General features: G+C 40.5%; 1 protein-coding gene across 9 annotated transcripts in view; it reads right to left on the minus strand.

Annotated features, from left to right (window-relative positions):
* Window positions 1–18,881, minus strand: part of SYNJ1 (synaptojanin 1) — an 89,483-nt gene extending 70,602 nt beyond the window's left edge. For 7 of the 9 annotated variants that reach the window (XM_046001887.1, XM_046001890.1, XM_046001886.1 and 4 more), the window contains exons 1-2: window positions 18,221–18,325; window positions 17,168–17,313 (exon numbers count right to left, since the gene is read on the minus strand). In XM_046001887.1, the coding sequence (XP_045857843.1) occupies window positions 17,168–17,291 (124 nt within the window). In that variant the 5' untranslated portion in view covers window positions 17,292–17,313; window positions 18,221–18,325. The other 2 variants (XM_046001885.1, XM_046001884.1) reach the window with 1 other exon arrangement.
* Between the last annotated feature and the right edge of the window lie 915 nt (window positions 18,882–19,796).

A 19,796-nucleotide genomic window follows, 5' to 3' on the forward strand; every position in this document is an offset into this window, starting at 1 on the left:
CTTCTACTAGAGAAATCTGGAACAATTTGAGCTTTAAAACAATAATAGGAACATTGGGAGATGGAGAGGAGAAGGAAGTTGGGGGAAATTGGAAGGGGAGGCGAACCATGAGAGACTATGGACTCTGAGAAACAACCTGGGGGTTTTGAAGGGGCGGGGGTGGGAGGTTGGGGGAACCAGGTGGTGGGTAATAGGGAGGGCACGTGTTGCATGGAGCACTGGGTGTGGTGCAAAAACAATGAATACTGTTACGCTGAAAAAATAAATAAATTTTTTTAAAAAATTAAAAAAATTTACATTAACAGGAATTGACATCTGCTGGATAGAATATTACTCCTGCTTTGCTTCATTATGCTAATTTAATTTTGAAAACGTTTCTTTTCTTTTTAATTACCTCAGCTTCCACCTCTTTAAAAATAGGAAGATCGTTTTTTCTTTTAAAGACAAGAGTCCCTGTGAAATTTTCTGAGCAAATGTGCTGAAATAAAATTTTACCATTTCCAAAAAAAAAAAAAAAAAAAAAAACAGTAATAGGAACAGATTTACAGCACACTGAAGAAGCCCATAACCAGAAGTGTGATGAGTAATGGGGATGTTTACAGGCTCTCGAAGTACCTGACATCAAAATACTTTTTATATGAGAAAAAGGCGTCTTCTAGGGACCACCTTAACCAAATAAACAGAGTGAACACCCAACGGTAATGGGACAAGTCAAAATTGTGTGCCCCCTGACCGGATACCACGGAAAGGACACAGCACCACTTTGGTAATATTCCTGCTGATACAGAACCTCAATCTGAGCACGAGGAGCCATGAGACAAACTCACAGTGATGTACACTCTGCAAAACAACTGGCCTTCATCTCCAGAAGTTTTAAGGTCATAAACATCAAAGATTGAACAACTTTTCCAGATTTAAAGGGAATAAAGAGGCATGACAATTAATAAAATGACAAATTTGAACTGTATCTTTTTTGCTATTATGAGTCATGGGACAACTGGTGAACTTGAATGGAGTCTGAGATTAGACAGAAGTACAATGTAAACTTTTTTGATGGTTATACTGTAGTTATGAAGGAGCAATTCTTTCTAGAAATAAGTAACAGTATTTGTGGGTGATGGGACATCATGGCAGCAAGGTTTCTGAAATAATTCAGAAAATAGTTCTTTGCACTGAACTTCAGCTCTTCTGTACCTTTGACAGTGTTTCCAGATTTTTAAAGAATTAAATGTAATCATCAAAAATAAATTTTAAAAATACACATGTACTTTCCTAAATTAACTCTACATAGTACTAAGATAAACTCTTACAGTACTATGTTATCCCCTCCCCATATATTTTTTAATGGGGAAAAGATCCTCTTATTTTATGAAACTCCATGAAATATAGAGAAATACATGATGTAAGAGGGAAAGACTTAATTAAATTATTGTCCTATTTCTCTGGTAATTTTTTTTTAAAGATTTTATTTATTTTTTTGACAGAGAGAGATCACAAGTAGGCAGTGAGGCAGGCAGAGAGAGAGGGGGAAGCAGACTCCCTGCTGAGCAGAGAGCCCAATGCAGGACTCAATCCCAGGACCCTGGGATCATGACCTGAGCGGAAGGCAGAGGCTTAAACCACTGAGCCACCCAGGCGCCCCTCTCTGGTAATTTTTAATTCTAGAAAATAACCTGGGAATCTTCCACTATATAGAGATTATTTAAAATAAAAAAGCCATACTACTTTAAAATAATGTGTATAACTTTTAGATAAAACACAGAATGTAGAGATCGTTCACTCACTCATCCCCATCTTTCCTTCTCCCTAAAACTTTCCCCTTGCACCCTACACTGCAGCCGAAATGAATAAAAAAGGAATAATGGGTGGCTCCTTCTGTGCACCCCACATTGTTTTCCCTCTCCCTTTGTTCACAGTGTTCTTTCTATCTGGAACACCCTTTACTCATCTTTGTGTTTCCAAATATCACCCATCCTTCAATACCTAACTAAGATGCCTCTTCCTGAAGTTTTCCCCTGATCATGCGGGAAGTAGATCTTTCTTCTCATTGTTTTATACTTCATTCACTTTCATACGAATAGCAACAGAAATTCTCTCATTTCTTTTTTTTTTTTTAAGATTTATTTATTTATTTGAGAGAGAGAGAGCACGCACACATGCGTGGATGTGTGCACACAAGCTGGGGTGGGAAGAGCAGAGGGAAAGAGAAAAGGAGAGACAGAATCTCAAGCAGACTCCCGGCTGATGGGGGAGCCCAACCTAGGGCTCCACCTCACCACCCTGAGACCATGACCTGAGCCAAAATCAAGAGTCAGACTCTAAACTGACTGACCCACTCAGGTGCCCCCCAAGTTTTTTTTTTTCTTTTTTAAAAAATTTTTTTAAAGATTTTATTTATTTATTTGACAGAGAAAGAGAGATCACAAGTAGGCAGAGAGGGAGGCAAAGAGAGAAGGGGAAGCAGGCTCCCTGCTGAGCAGAGAGCCCGATGCGGGGCTCGATCCCAGGACCCTGAAATCATGACCTGAGCTGAAGGCAGAGGCTTAACCTACTGAGTCACCCAGGCTCCCCGCCCTCATTTCTTTTTATCTCAGCACAACACCAACCTAACCACAGATGCCGAACACTAAGACTATTAAGTACTCATCTAATAGACAAAAAAATCTGGGAGACTGTAGCACAAAAGGGAATGTTTTGTGAGTTTTAAAATAATACTTAAAAAGATAAACATTTAACTTTACCACGAGCATCCGAATGCCCTAAGTTTAACAATTCCTCACAGTGACATCTGGAAATTTTCAAATGTGATATCTATGGCGGTACCTCTGGTGGCGTGAGAGTGGGAATGGGAAGGTGGGAACAAGACAGGCCTTGTTAAATGATTTCTAACCAGGGCTTAAACTAGTGGAGTTTATGCAACGGTAGGATGTATCGAGAGCCCCGAGGAAAACACAGTGAAAGAATGAGAGGACATGAGAGTTCAGGGGATATGGTGATATGAAGTTCAGGTTACTCCTTGCCAAGGCTGTCTTTCAAGGTATCTACTGGGCTTTCAATGAGGGCAACAGCCTGCTCTGCATTTTTTTTTCTCCTGTTCATATTGGTGTTATTTAGTAAATAAGATGCTAGGAAAAATAAACTTCTCTTTTTTTACAAGTTACTGATTTCTAACCACCATCCAGACCTTGAGCAGCCCAGTTCAGGTAAGGAGGCCTGTACCTCTTGAGCTCACCTGTTCAACACGTAAAGTAAGGCAGAGCCCAACTCCCAGAGTTACTGCCCTAACACCATAGGGAAGAAGAGTACCTAACTCCCTCAAGGACTTATCTTTAAGGAGAAAAGCTCTTCTTCCCTCTTCTCTTATCACATCCAACACTACCATTCACTAGGCCTTCAATTTCTTCTTAACTTTCCATCTAATGTGAACATGTAGTTCCTGAGACATAGGGCTCCCTTATGCATAAATCTATAACTACATTTTTCAACATATCCACGCATCCGTAGAACTGCCAATCTGAAGGTCCTCTGATTCCAATCCTAGTGAATATGTGAATATGAATAAGGTCACAGAACAGAACTTAAAGCAAAATAAAATATGTGCCATAAACACTTATTCTCCATAAAAAATATTTATGGATGAAATTACATGATATCTGGAACTTACTTTAAAATAAGTGGGGAGGGGGAACTAGTGGACAGCGATATAGATAAACACAAGGGTCCATGAATTGATAATCATTGAGGCTGGGTGACAGATAATATGGAGTCAGTGAAACTACTCTCCCTTCTTTGATAAATGTTTGATACTTCCAAAATCAAATGATAAAATTTATTCCAACAACATTCTTTGGCATGCTGGGTAAGTTCAGAAAGAAGACAAGATAACTCTGGACAGTCAGTAAGAGCAGAGGCTACTGGAATTCTAAGCAATCTGAGAGGTGCTTTCCTTCAATTACCCTAGACCACAAATATACTCATCAAAAGCTCAATGGGCATATGGACTTCATGATTTGAAAGAAGCAGTAAGTCCTGGGTGGTGGTGAAGTATGCAACCCTTGATTTTGGCTCAGGTCATGATCTCAGGGTCATGGGATTGAGCCCTGTGTCCACGCTGTGCTCGGTGTGGAGTCTGCTTGAGATTCTCTCTCTCCTCCTCCCTCTGCCCTTCCCCCTACTTGCATACGCATGCACATGCTCTCTCTCCCTCTCTCCAACAAATAAAATCTTAAAAAAAAAAAAAGGATGACCCCATAGCCCACTCTAAAGCCATCATATAATCATCAAATGATAAATACATAACAAATTGGGAAGGAAGACTCTGTAATTCCAGAATGGAGACCCCAAGAAAGGTAAATACTGCTGTACTCTGCCATAAATGTTTTCCTTACATTCCTCCTAAATCACTAAGCTTTAGTATCCTCCTCTGTTGAAAACGGCCTTGGAGAATAACGAGCTGGCCCTGGCTCATCACAGAAGAGGTTGAGAAATACTGAAAACTACACTAAGCCATGCAGTGGTAACATCCAACACCTTAATTCAGATGACTTAACTCACTCAGTATTTTAGTTCTGTGCTGCTTTCAAAGTTCTTATAACTGAACAAATTATGACTGAACGTAGGCCTAACCTACGTTTCCTACCAAAGCGACAGGAAAGGAATGAAGAGAGAAGCTATAGAGATGATCTATTTAGAGACTACAGAAAACACTCAAGAGTATAAATATATCAATTGGCCTTTAACAAAATGTAATACACTAATTGTCCTCTAGCATGTTACTCAGCACCCTCCTTTGCTGGAGTGACTTGCTTTTATAGCACTGTATCCTATGACATAATTGGTATTATTCAGCATTATTGGTATCACATTATTGGTATCTTCTCAAATTAGAATATGCCAAAAAAAAATGAAGCATAAGCGCATCTCTAGAAAGTCAGATGAAAACACAAGCATATACCTGTTTCTTGGTTTTCATGACTGTGACTCTAAAACAGAGGTTTATTAAACATAGGATAACTGGTGATCAGACCTGCACGGCCAACTCTACCATCTGAACAGAAAGAAACAAAATTCACTTATTATCTAGGATCCCCAGGTGATTACAAAATCATCTGTTTTAAACTTCAATGGTACTGAGGATTAAGTTTAAATGTAAATTTCTCTAACTTCTGACAATTACAATAATTCAAACTAAACGGGGCACCTGGATGGCTCAGTGAGTTAAGTGGCTGCCTTCCCTCAGGTCATGATTCCAGGGTGCTGGGATCGAGCCCGTTGGGCTCCCTGCTTGGCAGGAAGCCTGCTTCTCCCTCTCACTTGTGCTCTCTCCCGCTCTCTCTCAAATAAGTAAATAAGATCCTAAAATAACAATAATAATAATTCAAACTAAACAATGAAGCTACCTAATGAAGGTCTTGCTAACCCAATGACAACATTCAGCTGTGGCTCCAACCTTCCAGACGGGCAGCAAACTGTCTTTTTTTTGTTTTGTTTTAAAGATTTTATTCATCTATTTCACACACAGAGAAAGATCACAAGCAGGCAGAGAGGCAGAAACAGGCTCCCTGCTGAGCAGAGAGCTCGATGCAGGACTTGATCCCAGGACCAGGAGATCATGACCTGAGCTGAAGGCAGAGGCTTAACCCACTGAGCCACCCAGGCGCCCTGCAAACTGTCTTTCTTCAGCTGATACTCAAGACCAAACTAGAGAAAGTCATTAAGAATGTGAAAGCAAGATTACACATTAGTATGCTCTTCCTAGAATCACAATTTGCCTGTGGTTGCGAGCACTGCAGTTTGTGGTCGGCTTATTTGCATACAGGTAGCACTTTGGGGTAGTACCAGAGAGCCTCTCGTCAGAGAATCCTAGAGACGGTACAAAACAGGCCACTCATTTTCAAAAGAAAAAACTAAGAATTTAGGTGATTCATCTAAGATTGTGTAACTACCTGGCAGTAAAGCCACGTTCCATTTTATCATACATGAAAAGAAAAGTTGTTTTAAAAGCAAAAGGTTCTCTTTGTAGAATTAAAAAATTAAAATTCCAGTTGAAAGACATTAAACTATCCAAATTAATGTTCTGTATAAACAGCAAATCCCAGTGTTGGCAACATTTCAAAATAATAGTAACCTTTCACTCATTATGTAACAGGTATTTATTGAATGCTTACCATGTACCAGGACACTGGCAAAGTTCTACAAAGAAAAAAGCCAGTGCTCTGACACCTAATAGGAAGATAGCTATTATGCAACTAACATATGCAAAATCAAAAATGATAGTAAGTACAATGACGGAGTTGCGACAGAGTACATACAACAGGAGGACCTAATTTAAAATTATTGGGGGGACAGCAATGGATAGGCCTGCCTGCAGATGTGCCCTTGAAGCTGAAATCTGAAGAATAAACAGGAAGTTAGCCAAATGAAGAGTGGAGGGAAAAACATTCCAGGCAACATACAAATACTTTATGACCTAGCAATTCCATTACTAAAAATACATCCAACAGAAACGTGTACGTATGTGCACCAAAAGACATTTATAAGCATGTTCACACTGGTATCATTCATAACAGAAAGAATTAGAAGTAAATGTCAACAGAACCAATACTGGGATATTTATACCATGGAATACCACATAACAATGAAAACTACTGCCACCTGCTGCAACACAGATGATCTCCCAGAAAGCCACACAAGCCGGCCCCAAAAGAATACATATTGAATGATTTCATTTACGTTAAGTTAAAAACCGGATAAAACTAATCTATGATGTAAGAAGTCAGGCAGTGATCATCTCTGCAAATCATGGCAGAGAGAATAACTAGGGAGGAATGTGAGGGAATCTTCTGGAAAGTGAATAACAATGTTTATTTCTCAACCCAGCAGTGGTAACATGGATGTGCTCATTCTAATAATTCATCGCATTCTACATTTATGATTTATGTATTTTTCTACATGCATGAACACATTTTAAAATAAATACTGAGCAGAAGAAACAGCATATGTGAAGGCTCTGAGATCAGAAATAATTTGGTACATTCAGAACTACAAGAAGGTCAAAGTGGCTGGAACACAGAAACCAGAGGCAAAATAGTCTTAAGACTGAAAAGGGGGGCAGAGACCCAATGATTTAATGCAGATCATCTTAAAGCGTTTGGATTTTAAGTTCCAAGCGGTCAACTGTGAAAGGGGCTTAAACAGAGAAACAATATGATCTAAATTGTGTTTTTAAACAGACTGGAGAGTGGGGAAGGGGAGTGGAAACAGGAAGATCAGTTAAGGAGGCTATAGTAATGATCCACGAAAGGGACTACAGTGGCCAGACAGTAGCAGAACCAGCTAAAATGGTGGCTTGCGTGGATTCTCAATGAAATTAGAAGGTTGGGCACAGTGGACATGGTAATAAAGTGACTGTGTGAAGCTGGAGAGGAAGAGGCATAGAGGATGACTCTTAACTTCTAGTTTAAACAACAAGGTGGATGGATTGCAATCCACTAAGATAAGGAAGACCGAAGGAAGAGCAGGTCTGAAGGAGAGCAGAGATCAATGTGCCTATCGACCCAGTATCTATTCCAACCTTTCCATACTGTGTAGTCACCATTCAGGTTGGGGTATCATGGAAACCCAGACGATGACAGTAATTTCTACCTTATTTTGCTAATCAACAGCCCAATGCAAATTGCCTATGATATTTCTACAACCACAGCAATTCAATCAGGAAAGGACACAAAACTCAGTTTGATCCAGTGCAAGGGGTAGTGCATGTTCCTTTTGTGGGTTCCAATCCATTCTCTCTGATGGAAAAAGCTGGATTCCAACTGTGTCATCCAAAATAAGTAATTATTCTACCCAGCTCTGTATCAGTCCCACACAGCTTTGCAACATCTACAAATCTGGTAAATATACTTTACACCCATTCCCCAAGAGAATGATGAAATCATTCAACAAGATAAGCAGAAGACATGGGCCCAGTGTTGACCAAGGACAGACCGCTAATGAGCACAGATACAAAATTAGATAGGAATTTACTTAATTATAAGATTCATTCTTCCTATACTTCACACAAGGTTCTTAGGATTACAAAACTTTATTTACCTACATTTCAGTAAGGTACTCAACTGACTACACCATCCTATGGTCTACTAGTGAACAGAATATGAAACACAACTCAAAATATATATTGGTAAGAGCTAGTTTATATAAGTAAACACACGTTATATTTAAAGTTATATAAGAAAACTATAAAGTGGAAGTGAATATTTTAATAAGCATAATATTCAATATATAGAAGTATTTTAAGGCAATAATTTAATCAGAAGGATTTCCTTCCTTTCTTCCTTTCTTTTCCTTCCTATTCGCTTCCCTTCTCTTTTCTCCCTTCCTTTCTCTCTCTTTCTTTTCTTAGTTATCTCAAAATCATCCAGGAATTTAAAGAACCTAAGTTTCAACCTAAATTAAGAGAGTAATTAAATAGTGTCCAATGGGCCAACAAGTTAATCCATCTTCCCAAATGCCATATATACTCAAAATAATGCGACTAGTTCAGTGGCTGTGAAACGCACTCCAGTGTGAACACATGCTTATGTAACATAACAAGAGGAACGACAATGGCTTATCCTTGCAAACTCTATTTTAGTAGAAAACAATAAAACACAAATTCCTATTTACAACCATTAAAAAACCCAAGCAGATTTAAATGGTCATCAACAAAAGTATAATATTCAATTTTTAAAGCTGTATCTCCTTTTGGCAATCTAATTACAAGGCTCACACCAAAATGCACTAGGTTACCCTACTTCTTGTTTCTTTCAAAAGCACAGTTTATTTTTTTTAAATTTTGTTTAATTACTTTCAGAAACACAGTTTAAATGTAACTAAGTGATAAAATTTCACTGATTTAGACTCTACCACCTCAGAATTGTTGAAAATGTGGGTACTAAATGCAAAGAAAAGCTATACTATTTAAACTGCTACCCATTATACTTAGCTTATATTTTTTTCAGCGTTTAGGTATCTGAAAAAGTCTTTATGTCATTTTAATTGTGGTTGGACACAGAATCCTAGGTGTATGGTTTGTTTTCTTCATCTTTTAGTGCTTTCAAGAAACTGTTCTATGCCCACTGACTTGGATTGTTTCTGAAGAAAAGTTTATCATTATTCATGTGTCTTCTTTCTTCAGTCTTTTCTATTATGTCTTTTCATATTCAGTCAATATGTGTTTTTTCTTGATCTGTTTTTAAGATTTCTCTCCATATCACTGGTTTTAAGCAATTTGATAATGTGTTTGGGTGTAGTTTGCTTCGTGCTTCTTCTGCTTGGGGTTCATTTAGCTTCTTGGATCTGTGGATTTATAGTTTTCATCAAATTTGGAAAACTGTCAGCTGTTATTTCTTCCAATATTTTTTTGCTTCAACCCCCTCCTTCTAGGATTCCAATTACCCATATATATTGGCCATATGTTGTTTTCTAGTCCATTGATGGCTCTGTTTATCGATTGTAGTCTTTTCTCTGTGTTTCACTTTGAGTAGTTTCTATTATTATGTCTTCACATTCACCAATTGTTTATTATGCAGTGTCTAATCTATTAATCCCTATCAGTATATATTTTTTTCATTTCAGAGAAGTTATTTTTATTTCCATTTGATTTAGGTCTTTCATATTTTTCAGGTTTCTTTTTTTAAGATTTAAGATTTATTGTATTAATTAATTAATTAATGACTAGAGAGAGAACACAGAGGAAGAGGGAGAAGCAGACTCCTTCCTGAGCACAGAACCTGACACAGGGCCCGATCCCAGGACCCCCGAGATCATCACCTGAGCAGAAGGTAGATGCCCAACCAACTGAGTCACCTAGGGCCCCCACCATGTCTCTCCTTAATGTGTTTATTCTTTCCTCTACTCCTTGGATTTATGGAGTATATTTACCATAGCTGTTATGATGTCCTTGTTTATTCATTTGTTTTTTGAGAGAGAGCATGCACGTGAGCCAGTGGGAGAGGCAGAAGGAGAGGGAGAGAGAATTTTAAACAGATTCCACATTCAGGGCAGAGTCCAGTGTGGGCCTCGATCTCATGACCCTGAGATCATGACCTCAGCTGAAATCGAGTCAGATGCTTAACTGACTGAGCCACCTAAGAGCCCCTCCTTGTTTATTAATTTTAACATCTCTTTCTACAGATTGACTTTTCTCCTCATTACAGGGTGTGTTTTCCTGTTTCTTTGCATGTATGGCAATTTTTAATTGAATGCCAGACATTGTGAATTTGTTACAGAGTTGAATGCTGGCTTTATGGATATATATTTCGTATTCCTGTATTCTTAAACTTTGTTCTAAGATACAGTGAAGTTTTTTGGAAATTAGGTTATTTGGAAACAGTCTGATCCCTTAGGGTCTTGCTTTTAAGCTTTGTCAGATAGGACCACAGAAGCCTTTAGTCTAGGGCTACCCTGCCCCATTACTGAAGCACTATACCCTTCTGAGTATTCAACCCAATTCCCAGAGTACCATAATATTTCTCCATTCTGGCTGCTGACAACTTAACTATTCCCAGCCCTGGGTGAGGTTCAGGAATTTTTCTTCCTGCCACTTTTGGTGGTACTTTCCCTGCCTTGGGTAGTTTCCTTCCACACCAGCAGTTACCAGTACTCAGCTGAAATCTCATGTGGAACCCTCTGCACATTTCTGAAACTCTCTGTGTAGCTACCTCCTCTTTGGTGTTAGTCCTGAGAATTCTCATTGCCTTGGCTTCCACAAATTCCCTACTCTGTCTCAACTCAGGGAGACTGCCAGGCTTTCTCTGGGTGTATCTCTCTGCTACTGCAGCCCAGAAGCACTCCAGGTAATAAGCAAAGTGATCAGCTAGAGCAATTGTAAGGCTCACGCCTTTGTTTCCCATCCCTCAAGGATCAGTGCCTCCTGTCACCTGTTGTTCAATGTCTGAAAATTGTTTCTTTATTTTTATCTTTATTTTATTCTTTGTTATGTAAAGTGAGAGGGTCCCTATTATACCATCATGGTCAGAAGCAAAAAAATCCTGTTATAGTCTTATACTAGTTATATTTTATAAGACAAGTTAGAACATCTGGTAGACCTGAAATTATATAATAAAGTCACATAATGGGATTTTATTGTTCAATGACAGACACACTGTGCTTTGCCTTTTATTTTCTCATAGCAAAGTTAAGTGCTTTGTTAGCACTTAGGAACTAATTTGGCTCTACATTAACAAGCGAATTCTGCTAGCTGGCCCAGGAGTAAAAAGTTGTTGTTTTTTTTTTAAAGCATAGATATTTAAGGTGCTGTTTACTTTCTTTTCTGTCAAACAGAACATTCCAAAAATTATTTACAAAAGGAAAACGAATTTTTGCAAACCTAACACAAAGTGATATGTAACAAGTCTAAATTTCATCATTCTGTGCAGAAAAAGTCAACTATAAAAAGTCACTTCCCTCAACTTGAATTTATTTTCTTAAAAAAGAGATAGGATACTGCAACTTAATCTAAAGGGCAGTCATGCTGACGGCCAGCATTTGGCAATTAAAAAAAAAACAACTATACACACTGCTTGTCATCACCACCTACTACACTTGTTATCCAAAATTTTAGAACCTGACATTTAACTTGGCTCAGCAAAGCAACTTTATATTTTTAATGACCTAACTCTAAAACAAATCATGTTCCCTCACTAATACAGTAATAGTTTGCAGGCAAAAACAAAGCAAGTTTAATACTTCCCTCATTAGAAAATACTACCAATGTCACTCTTAACTTTAAAGTCCGCTGGCAGTATTCCCTCGCTTTTGCTCTTCATTGCCTGACGCCCCAGAAAAATAACCACTACCCTCACAGCAACACAATCATTAAAGTAAAAGATCAAATGGCAGACTGGGTCATCAGAGCACTTATTTTCTCTCTCAAGCCTCAGTTTGCACATCTGTGAAATGGGGAGGAAAACACAACCCACAGAATTAAATGGAATAAAGGGTGCCCAATACCACATCTCCCTCAACCGTAGGCTGAGACGCTCCAGGACACGTCAACAACCTCCCATAAGAGCTGCAGGAGATTTTTAATTTAAAAAAGCACAGAGATACTCAACAGATGTTGCACTGCCCAAACCATTGGTTTGAGGTAGTTCAGAGTTTTCATGTTAGACGGCAGTACATTCCCTTGATGATACCATATCTTCGTAAAGCTGGGTTTTTAGTCGTTGCTGTGATAAAAAGCAAATACCACTCCAAAGTCAATGTGGAACAGGAAATGAGGGTGGAGCTGTCCAGTCTGATTCTAAGGCTTGAAAAGCTGTTCAGTGCTCAACAGGTACATACATATCCCGTTAGTAACTGGTTATTTATGAAGGAAGTAAGTTATTCTCCATTTACTTGTATTATTTTTTTAAATAGCTACTAGAGTTGTTAAGGCAGACGTATTTAACATTCGGACCTAATTATTTAACAAGCGGAACTGTGGCCTGGGGGTGCTGTGAAAAACTTAATGAGACACCATGAAACAATAAAGTTTAGGAACTTCTGGCTTAAGTTGTGACTGGCAGAGGAAGCTTTCAGGAAATGGCGACTATTATTTCACTATTATTACTTCCTTACAGTGTGCAGTTTCATAAAAATGGCAGTGTAATCCACATTCTGTAACAAAGACCTCCAGAATGTTGTCCTGTAGTTTCATGGCTCACATTTCCATAAAGAAAAAATTAGGTAAATGAAGAAACTCAGATGAACAACGTGGGGTAAAACTAGGCCCAGAGTATAGTGATATGGACTTGCCGTCCATGAAGTACATGATTTGGGTCCTGGCTGAGTTGGAAAGCTTGAAAATAAACTTTCCACTAGACAGAAGCAATTAATTCTTAACTTCCATAGTAGCATATATTGAAAAACTCTAATATTAAGAGTTAGGAATTTATATCAGCACCTTCTATCTCATCTTTAAGACAGGTGATCCATAACTTCTGTTTTTAGAATCATCCTTCATTTCCCATGTTGACCTTCTCTTCCCTTCATTTTCTACTTAGGATGCAATTATGAAGTAAATTATTTACCTCTGCTGAAGCATGAGATGGGCTGAAAAATAATGGGACAGCTCATGAGTTTAATGCGTGTTTGGTCAGACTGGCTACTTGTCCTTCCCCTGTTGTCATCTTTTTGTGTGTGTAACTATAGAAAGAGGACAAAAACTGAACCTGACACAAAACTGGTAGATGTCTTTTTAAATCTCCTATTTGTTTCCAAGGAAAAACAACCTGTAGTGTTATAACTTGCTGACCATCACACTTGCTGCTTACACTGGTCTAGACACAGTAGACTGTTACACAGGGAACACACTTGCTACACTGAACATCTACATGTCCACAGACATTAAATTTCAGTTTAATTAAACAGTTTTCTGGACTGATAATTTTTATGCCTTTTATAGCAGCAGTTCAGTCAAATAGCAATTCTTTAAAAGATTAAAAAAATAAGTTTTATTAAAAAGAGTACTGTAATTTCAAACATAGAATACTCTATTTTTGTCAACTTTGTAAGCTAGTTTAGGTTAATCTTCCTCCCCAACTTCCTCCCTCAGTGAGCAAAACACTGTACTAAGCACCAGACGTACAGAGATTACTAAGGTCTTTTCCTCAAAGAGTACAGCGACCAGACACAGAAGCGCCTAGACACAGAAGTTCCACAGAACCTGAAAGTACTGTATCAAAAGTGCTACGGGACCATTAGCACTTGGTTCAGGCTGAAGTTTCAAGAAAACTAGTCATTAGCCCAATAACAGTCAATAATAGCATTAAAATTGATGGAACATGGTTACTTTGGATAAAATTTGCAAGCTAAGAATATTATCCCATAATCTATCCTAGAAAGGCCTATATAAATTATGCTCAGAATGATCATCCCAACCTAATTACATCAGAATCTCTAGGGAGCTAAAGCCCAGGCAGCCGCATTTATAACCCTCCACCCGGTGATTACGATGCGCATCCAAGGCTGAAAACCACTGGCTCACTAATTGATTAAGTCATTGTATCATGACTGATTTAAGTTTAGAAGCCTAGCAACATACAGACAGATTCCTAAGGCTAGATTTGTAGACAAGATTAGTAGATGCTCAGACTCTACAAAGATCCATGATATGAAATTCTTTTTACTGTGTTTTCACTCGCACCTTATTTTTTGATATGTGCTAATAATGCAAAATAGAAGGTTTCATGTTGGGTATCTCATAGCACTTCTGGCATAAACCAAGAAAAATAAGTGATTGTCAGTCCTCAATGATATGTACTACCTAAGATTCTGATTTTGTCAACTTTAAAGCCAGAACAAGTGGGGCCTGTAGAAATCATAAATTTTCGGTGCATGACTGAGTCCTGCAAGGGTCACTTTTACCATCTACTTCCAAAAAAGAACACCTGCACATAACCATGGAGAGAACCAAAAACCAGCACTTAAAAAGGATTTATCCTGGGATATGGACTGAGTTCTAGATAAATGAAGAAAAGGAAGAAATAAGAGTGAGACTGGAGTGGGCGGTGGGGCAGGTCCTCAGGAAGAAGACTTGAGAGAGAATACAGGCTTGGATTGGAAAAATAGAGAAAAGCATCCTAGCAGTCGTGAAGGAAGAGGGTGTCAACAGGAACAGCATGATGAAGGGAGAAAAAAACCCCGGTACCTTGGGAAAGCACTAAGGACACACAAAAATCTCCTTAAAGGAGACCAACATCCACGCCGGACAAACAGGGTGGAGCCACGTTATGGAAGACCTAGATGGACAGGTTGAGGATTTTAAACTTAACCTTACTGAAAAATGGGGTTCTACTCTGGTTTAATATCCTACACAATTTGAGAAGATTCTTCTTGCAGATTAATAAGCATAATGTATTGAGATTAAAAGAGGTGGGATTATTGAAGAGAAATAGAACACCTCAGTACCTTCCAAACACTGTTCCCTGAATACAACAGGCATTTAAGAAATGTATGGTGCAAAAAACAATGAATACTGTTATGCTGAAAATAAATAAATATACAAATAAATGAAATGTGAGATTTTTAAAAATGAACACTCTACAGCCAATATGCACCTTGATACTGTTCCCAAATGAATGTCAAATTAATTTTATAAGTTAAACGATGTATAAAAAGGTCTGTTAGCTCTTTATATTCATATTTTAAGTTTTTGCCATAAAGTTTATTATAGGAAAGTTAACAACATACCCACAAAATTATATATCCATTTGTGCTTTTACCGAAAAAGGCAATATTTAACTTTTTCTCTTGACAGAACTGCTTATGCAGTCTAAATCTAATGAAAATAAATATAATCAGTAAATGTTAAGACTGTATTTTTAGTATTTTTTCCTTAAAATAAATGATAATGCCAAAATGGATGGTTTAGGGAGTTTGCCTTCTTAGCCATTGTTTGGCATAAAAGAGAGCTGTTGGACGTTTGGAAGTATGATTATCCTTAGGTTTCCTAAGAGTAAAATATAGCAATAATCCTAATAACTATGGGTAATGCGTACTGTGTAAACATGTGACTCCCTATTATTACCAGTAACTACAGTTGAAGAAACATTTAAAATTTAGACAAATTAGAAAATCAGGTAATACCACCAAAAAACCCACAAGCAGCTAAAAAATATTTCACAACTAAACCAAACCATTTCCCCCCAGTTATTTTTAATTAAGAATTCATCAATACAAGAACTATATTTGTAGCATGAAAAAATAGACTATGCAAACTAATATTAGAGCAAGATTATATTTCAGTTTATTTAAATATAAAAACAGTTTGAATTAAGTCCATACTAAGTATAACCCATCTTATTAATACTTGTTTCTTAGAACACAAATAGCTCTTCCTGCTCACTCAAACCACGTTACTATATGTACCAAAAACATATACATTTCTTATACATTACACTCTGCTTAAGCTTCTCATTATGTCACTACCCTTTTTTCCCAGTCAAGATAAAATTTTATTATTTTTAGAATATTAAGATCAGGTTAACATTCTAATAGGTTAATATTCTGTATGCAAAAGTTAGGGTCTTATGTACTCTTCACTTACTGAATCTGAAGAAAGCTTAACAGTTTAAAATATCTAGAGCCTTATATTTGTAAGTATGACTTTTTTTTTAAGAGGCTTATTTATTTGAGAGAGCGAGTGAACCCGCACACAAGCAGGAGTGGGAGAGGGAGACAGAATCTTGAGCAGACTCCCTGCTGAGTACAGAGTCCAACGCAGGGCTCAATCCGACCACCCTAAGACCATGACCTGAGCCAAAATCAAGAGTTGAATGCTTTGCTTAACTGACTGCGCCACCCAGGCACCCCTGTAAGTATGACTTTCAAATGCTATTTTTAATTTATAAAATATGACCAGTAGCTAAACTGATGCTAACAAGGCAAAAACACGGCAAAAAACAAGTAGCTATTACTAAAAAGCCCTTAAAAACACAATCACATTTCAAATAACTCCAAGCTGGAGTTATCTGCCAAAATCTTAAATCAAGAAAGAAAATTAATATTCAGATTAATATATTTATTTTTAACTTCATCCATCTGTCCAGAAAATAACCTAAACCATTCTAATCCACTGTTTTGCTTGTGGTGCAGCAGTCCTTTTCTTCAGATTATCAAGATAATTTTTAAAATGATGTGAAATCAATCGTATGTTTCAAGAAATTTTAGAAGTTTACAATTCTCTTAATAAAAATGGAAGGGCCTCCCCATAAGATACTCCAAAATATATCAGATAAATAAGGACTCCTATAGTTCATTACTGTAACTGATATATAAGAAATCCTGTTCATCACAGTAAAAATGTCAAGCAAGGCTTTATGGGTTTATGTGACATGATATAAACTGTAACAGTAATTCTTTGGAAGGCAAGATCTTCTTTTAGAAAGAGCCAAAGAACCCAAGAAAGCAAAAACCTGTAACCAAACTTGCATTTCCCCTGAACCCCCAAAAGAAACCTGCGGCAGGGGACAGAAAAGAAAATGGAAGTTTAAAATAAGGTTGGATGAAAAGAAAATAAAAACATCATCTGCTTCACGAAATACAGTGAAGGGGTTGTCGGGGGTCTTCTCTAGAGAATGGTTGACTCTGATTGTTTCAAATCAAAACAGAGACCCAATCAGTTGGGCTAGGACAGATGACTTACAAAGCACAGCTACAGCCCCAGACTCGAACATGAGACATTCCTCCTTATGCCTAGTTTCCACTATGAGACTGAAAGGTGGGGGATCCAATTTGTGATAGATCCGAAATCCTTTGCTGAACGCCATTCTCCTTTCTTCAGAGGCAGCCCTGCGAAAACCAAGCAAAGCAAATGAAGCTAACGTTTCCTTCTGCAGCAGGGACTGCAAGGCATCCAGAAGTCCCTCCCTGCCAGGTTTGGATGGGGGGCGGGGTGGAATAAAAGGGAGCTCGGGGAGAGAATGGTTTATTCCAAAAGATAAGCCGTCACTTAATTTTACCAAAAGCCAGAGGAAAAGCTACCAATTCTCACCCCAAGGCAACCCAAGGTTCAATCACTCTGAAGTCCACCAACGGTTTGGCTAAGATGCGTTTCCCGTTTACTTTATGGTTACCAAAAACGAAAGATTTTTGAGCGTATTTCGTTCGGACTTGTTTATCAGCTTCCTGCTTCTGGATTTGTCACTACGCGGAAAGGGAGCAGATTCGGAAACTTCAAGCCGTTCCTTGGCCGGGGAAGGAGAGGAGGTGGGAGGGAAGGTTAACGAGGCTGCTTCAAAGCTCCTTAAGGGGCAGGAGGGAAAGGATTACCCGACACGAATGGCTCTCCCGGGGGCGGCAGAGAAGGGCAAGGGAAGCGGCACAGGTTAACGCTGCCTCCTGCCCAGCCGCAGCCACCGCCGGCTGGGGGGACGGCAGGCGGGAGCCCGTAAATATGAATGGCCACCCGGGAAGACTCACGACACGGACCCGACCGGGGTTCCTCGGGGGTCCCGGACAGCCGACCCCCAGGAAAGCGGTTCCTTCCCAGGGACGAAGCCGTCCGGCCACCCAATCCCTCCATTATGCGCCAGAGGCGGTGACCCGGCGCCCAGACCGACTTGGTTCCTCTCCCGCGGACAGCCTGACAGCCGCTGTCACCGCAGCCCCCCGCCCGACGCAGCGCCCCGCACGACCCTCGTCTCCTCACAACCCCGCCCGCCCTCCCGAGCCACGGCTGCCCGCGGTCGCCCCTCACCGTTGCCGCCCAGGCTGCGGCGGGGAGGCTGCTCAGGAAGCGTCCGCCCGCGCGCCCGGCTGCCGGTGGGTCTGGCCGCGGCCGCTCCCCGCCCCCCGCCGGCTTGCTCACCTCTTCCTCGGGCTCCTCCTCCTCCTTCTCCCGCAGCCGCCACCGCCAAAGCCGCCGGAAACGTCACTTCCGCTCCAGAGGGCCCATCTCTTCCGCATTGCGCCGCGGCGGGGGCGGAAGGACCGCCCCTCGGGGGAAAAGGCGGGGCGCCGGGAGGCAGGCTCCGCCCACTCCGAGCCTCCCTGCGGGTCCGAAATGGTAGGCTGTTTGACGGCCTCTCAGCGTAGCGACCTTCGCCTCAGGCGGCCGGTCGGCCAGGTCGCAGCTACGGGTCGGACCGCTGGGGAGCCGGGGACGAGGAGGATCGGCCTCCCTGGCCCCCCGCGCGTGGGCTTTTCAGAGCTTACCAGCCCTCCCCGTGGGCGCCAGGGAGGGGCTCTGGGGAAAAGCTCTGGGGACCGGGTACTGATATGTGCCCGAGATGGGTGTCAGGATCACCCCCTGCCGCCCCCAGCGACCTGAGACGCGGGGGGGAGGGCTCGGGACAGCCGTGAGCACGCCCGGCCACGGGGCGGTGCCCGAAGAGCTGTCCATGGTGTCTCCCCGCAAACAGCGCCCGGGTCCTGTTCCGAGCATCTGGGTCGGCAGCACGAGGAAAACGAATGCCCGCTTTGAGCAACTCCCGGGGCTGCCTTTTCTTCTGGAGTGTTCCAGCGCCCTCAGGAACACTAAGGGAGGAGCGCTCCGCTGTACACACGGTGGAGGATCGGAAGTCACAAACCGGACCTCAAGACCGAGCTGAAACATGGCTGTACGGAGGCGGCTGTGGCCGGCAGAGTGGCGAATAGCTTTCGTCAGCGTGGAGTTTAACCCAAAGGCGTCTGAGCCTCTCCGTTTCTCATTTTTCAACCAGTCGTGCTACGTGGCTAATATTCGTGTGTCCCACGGCCTTCTCCTCTTTCCACTTCATAGACCCAAATACGGGAATGAAGTCGAAGCCAAGAGGGCCACAAGGAATTGAAATCCTGGAGAAACTGTTTCTGCTTGCCTCCGTTTTTTCTTTACCTCTTCCTCTTCTTGCTTTTATTTTAGCAGCGAAAGCAGAATTTAAATTTGTTGTATTGCACAAACTCATTTCCCCCTCTGGGCCCTGTCATGTGGCTTGATAGAACATTTCTTCACCCATTTTAGAGAAGCCGGGCCTACCCCGGTTTCAGGACTACTAAAGCAGCTATCATTCACTAGAAGAGAAACTTTCTCTTTTTTTTTTTTTTTTTAAGATTTTATTTATTTATTTGACAGACAGAAATCACAAGTAGGCAGAGAGGCAGGCAGAGAGAGAGGAGCAAGCAGGCTCCCCTCTGAGCAGAGAGCCCGATGCGGGGCTCGATCCCAGGACCCTGAGATCATGACCTGAGCGGAAGGCAGAGGCTTTAACCCACTGAGCCACCCAGGCGCCCCAACCTTCTCTTTTCTAGAAGGAGATATGCAAAGACACATCGAGTTCTGAGAACTGGAGAGGATT

Source organism: Meles meles, chromosome 4 (genome assembly GCF_922984935.1).
Source record: "Meles meles chromosome 4, mMelMel3.1 paternal haplotype, whole genome shotgun sequence".
Classification (NCBI taxonomy): domain Eukaryota; kingdom Metazoa; phylum Chordata; class Mammalia; order Carnivora; family Mustelidae; genus Meles; species Meles meles.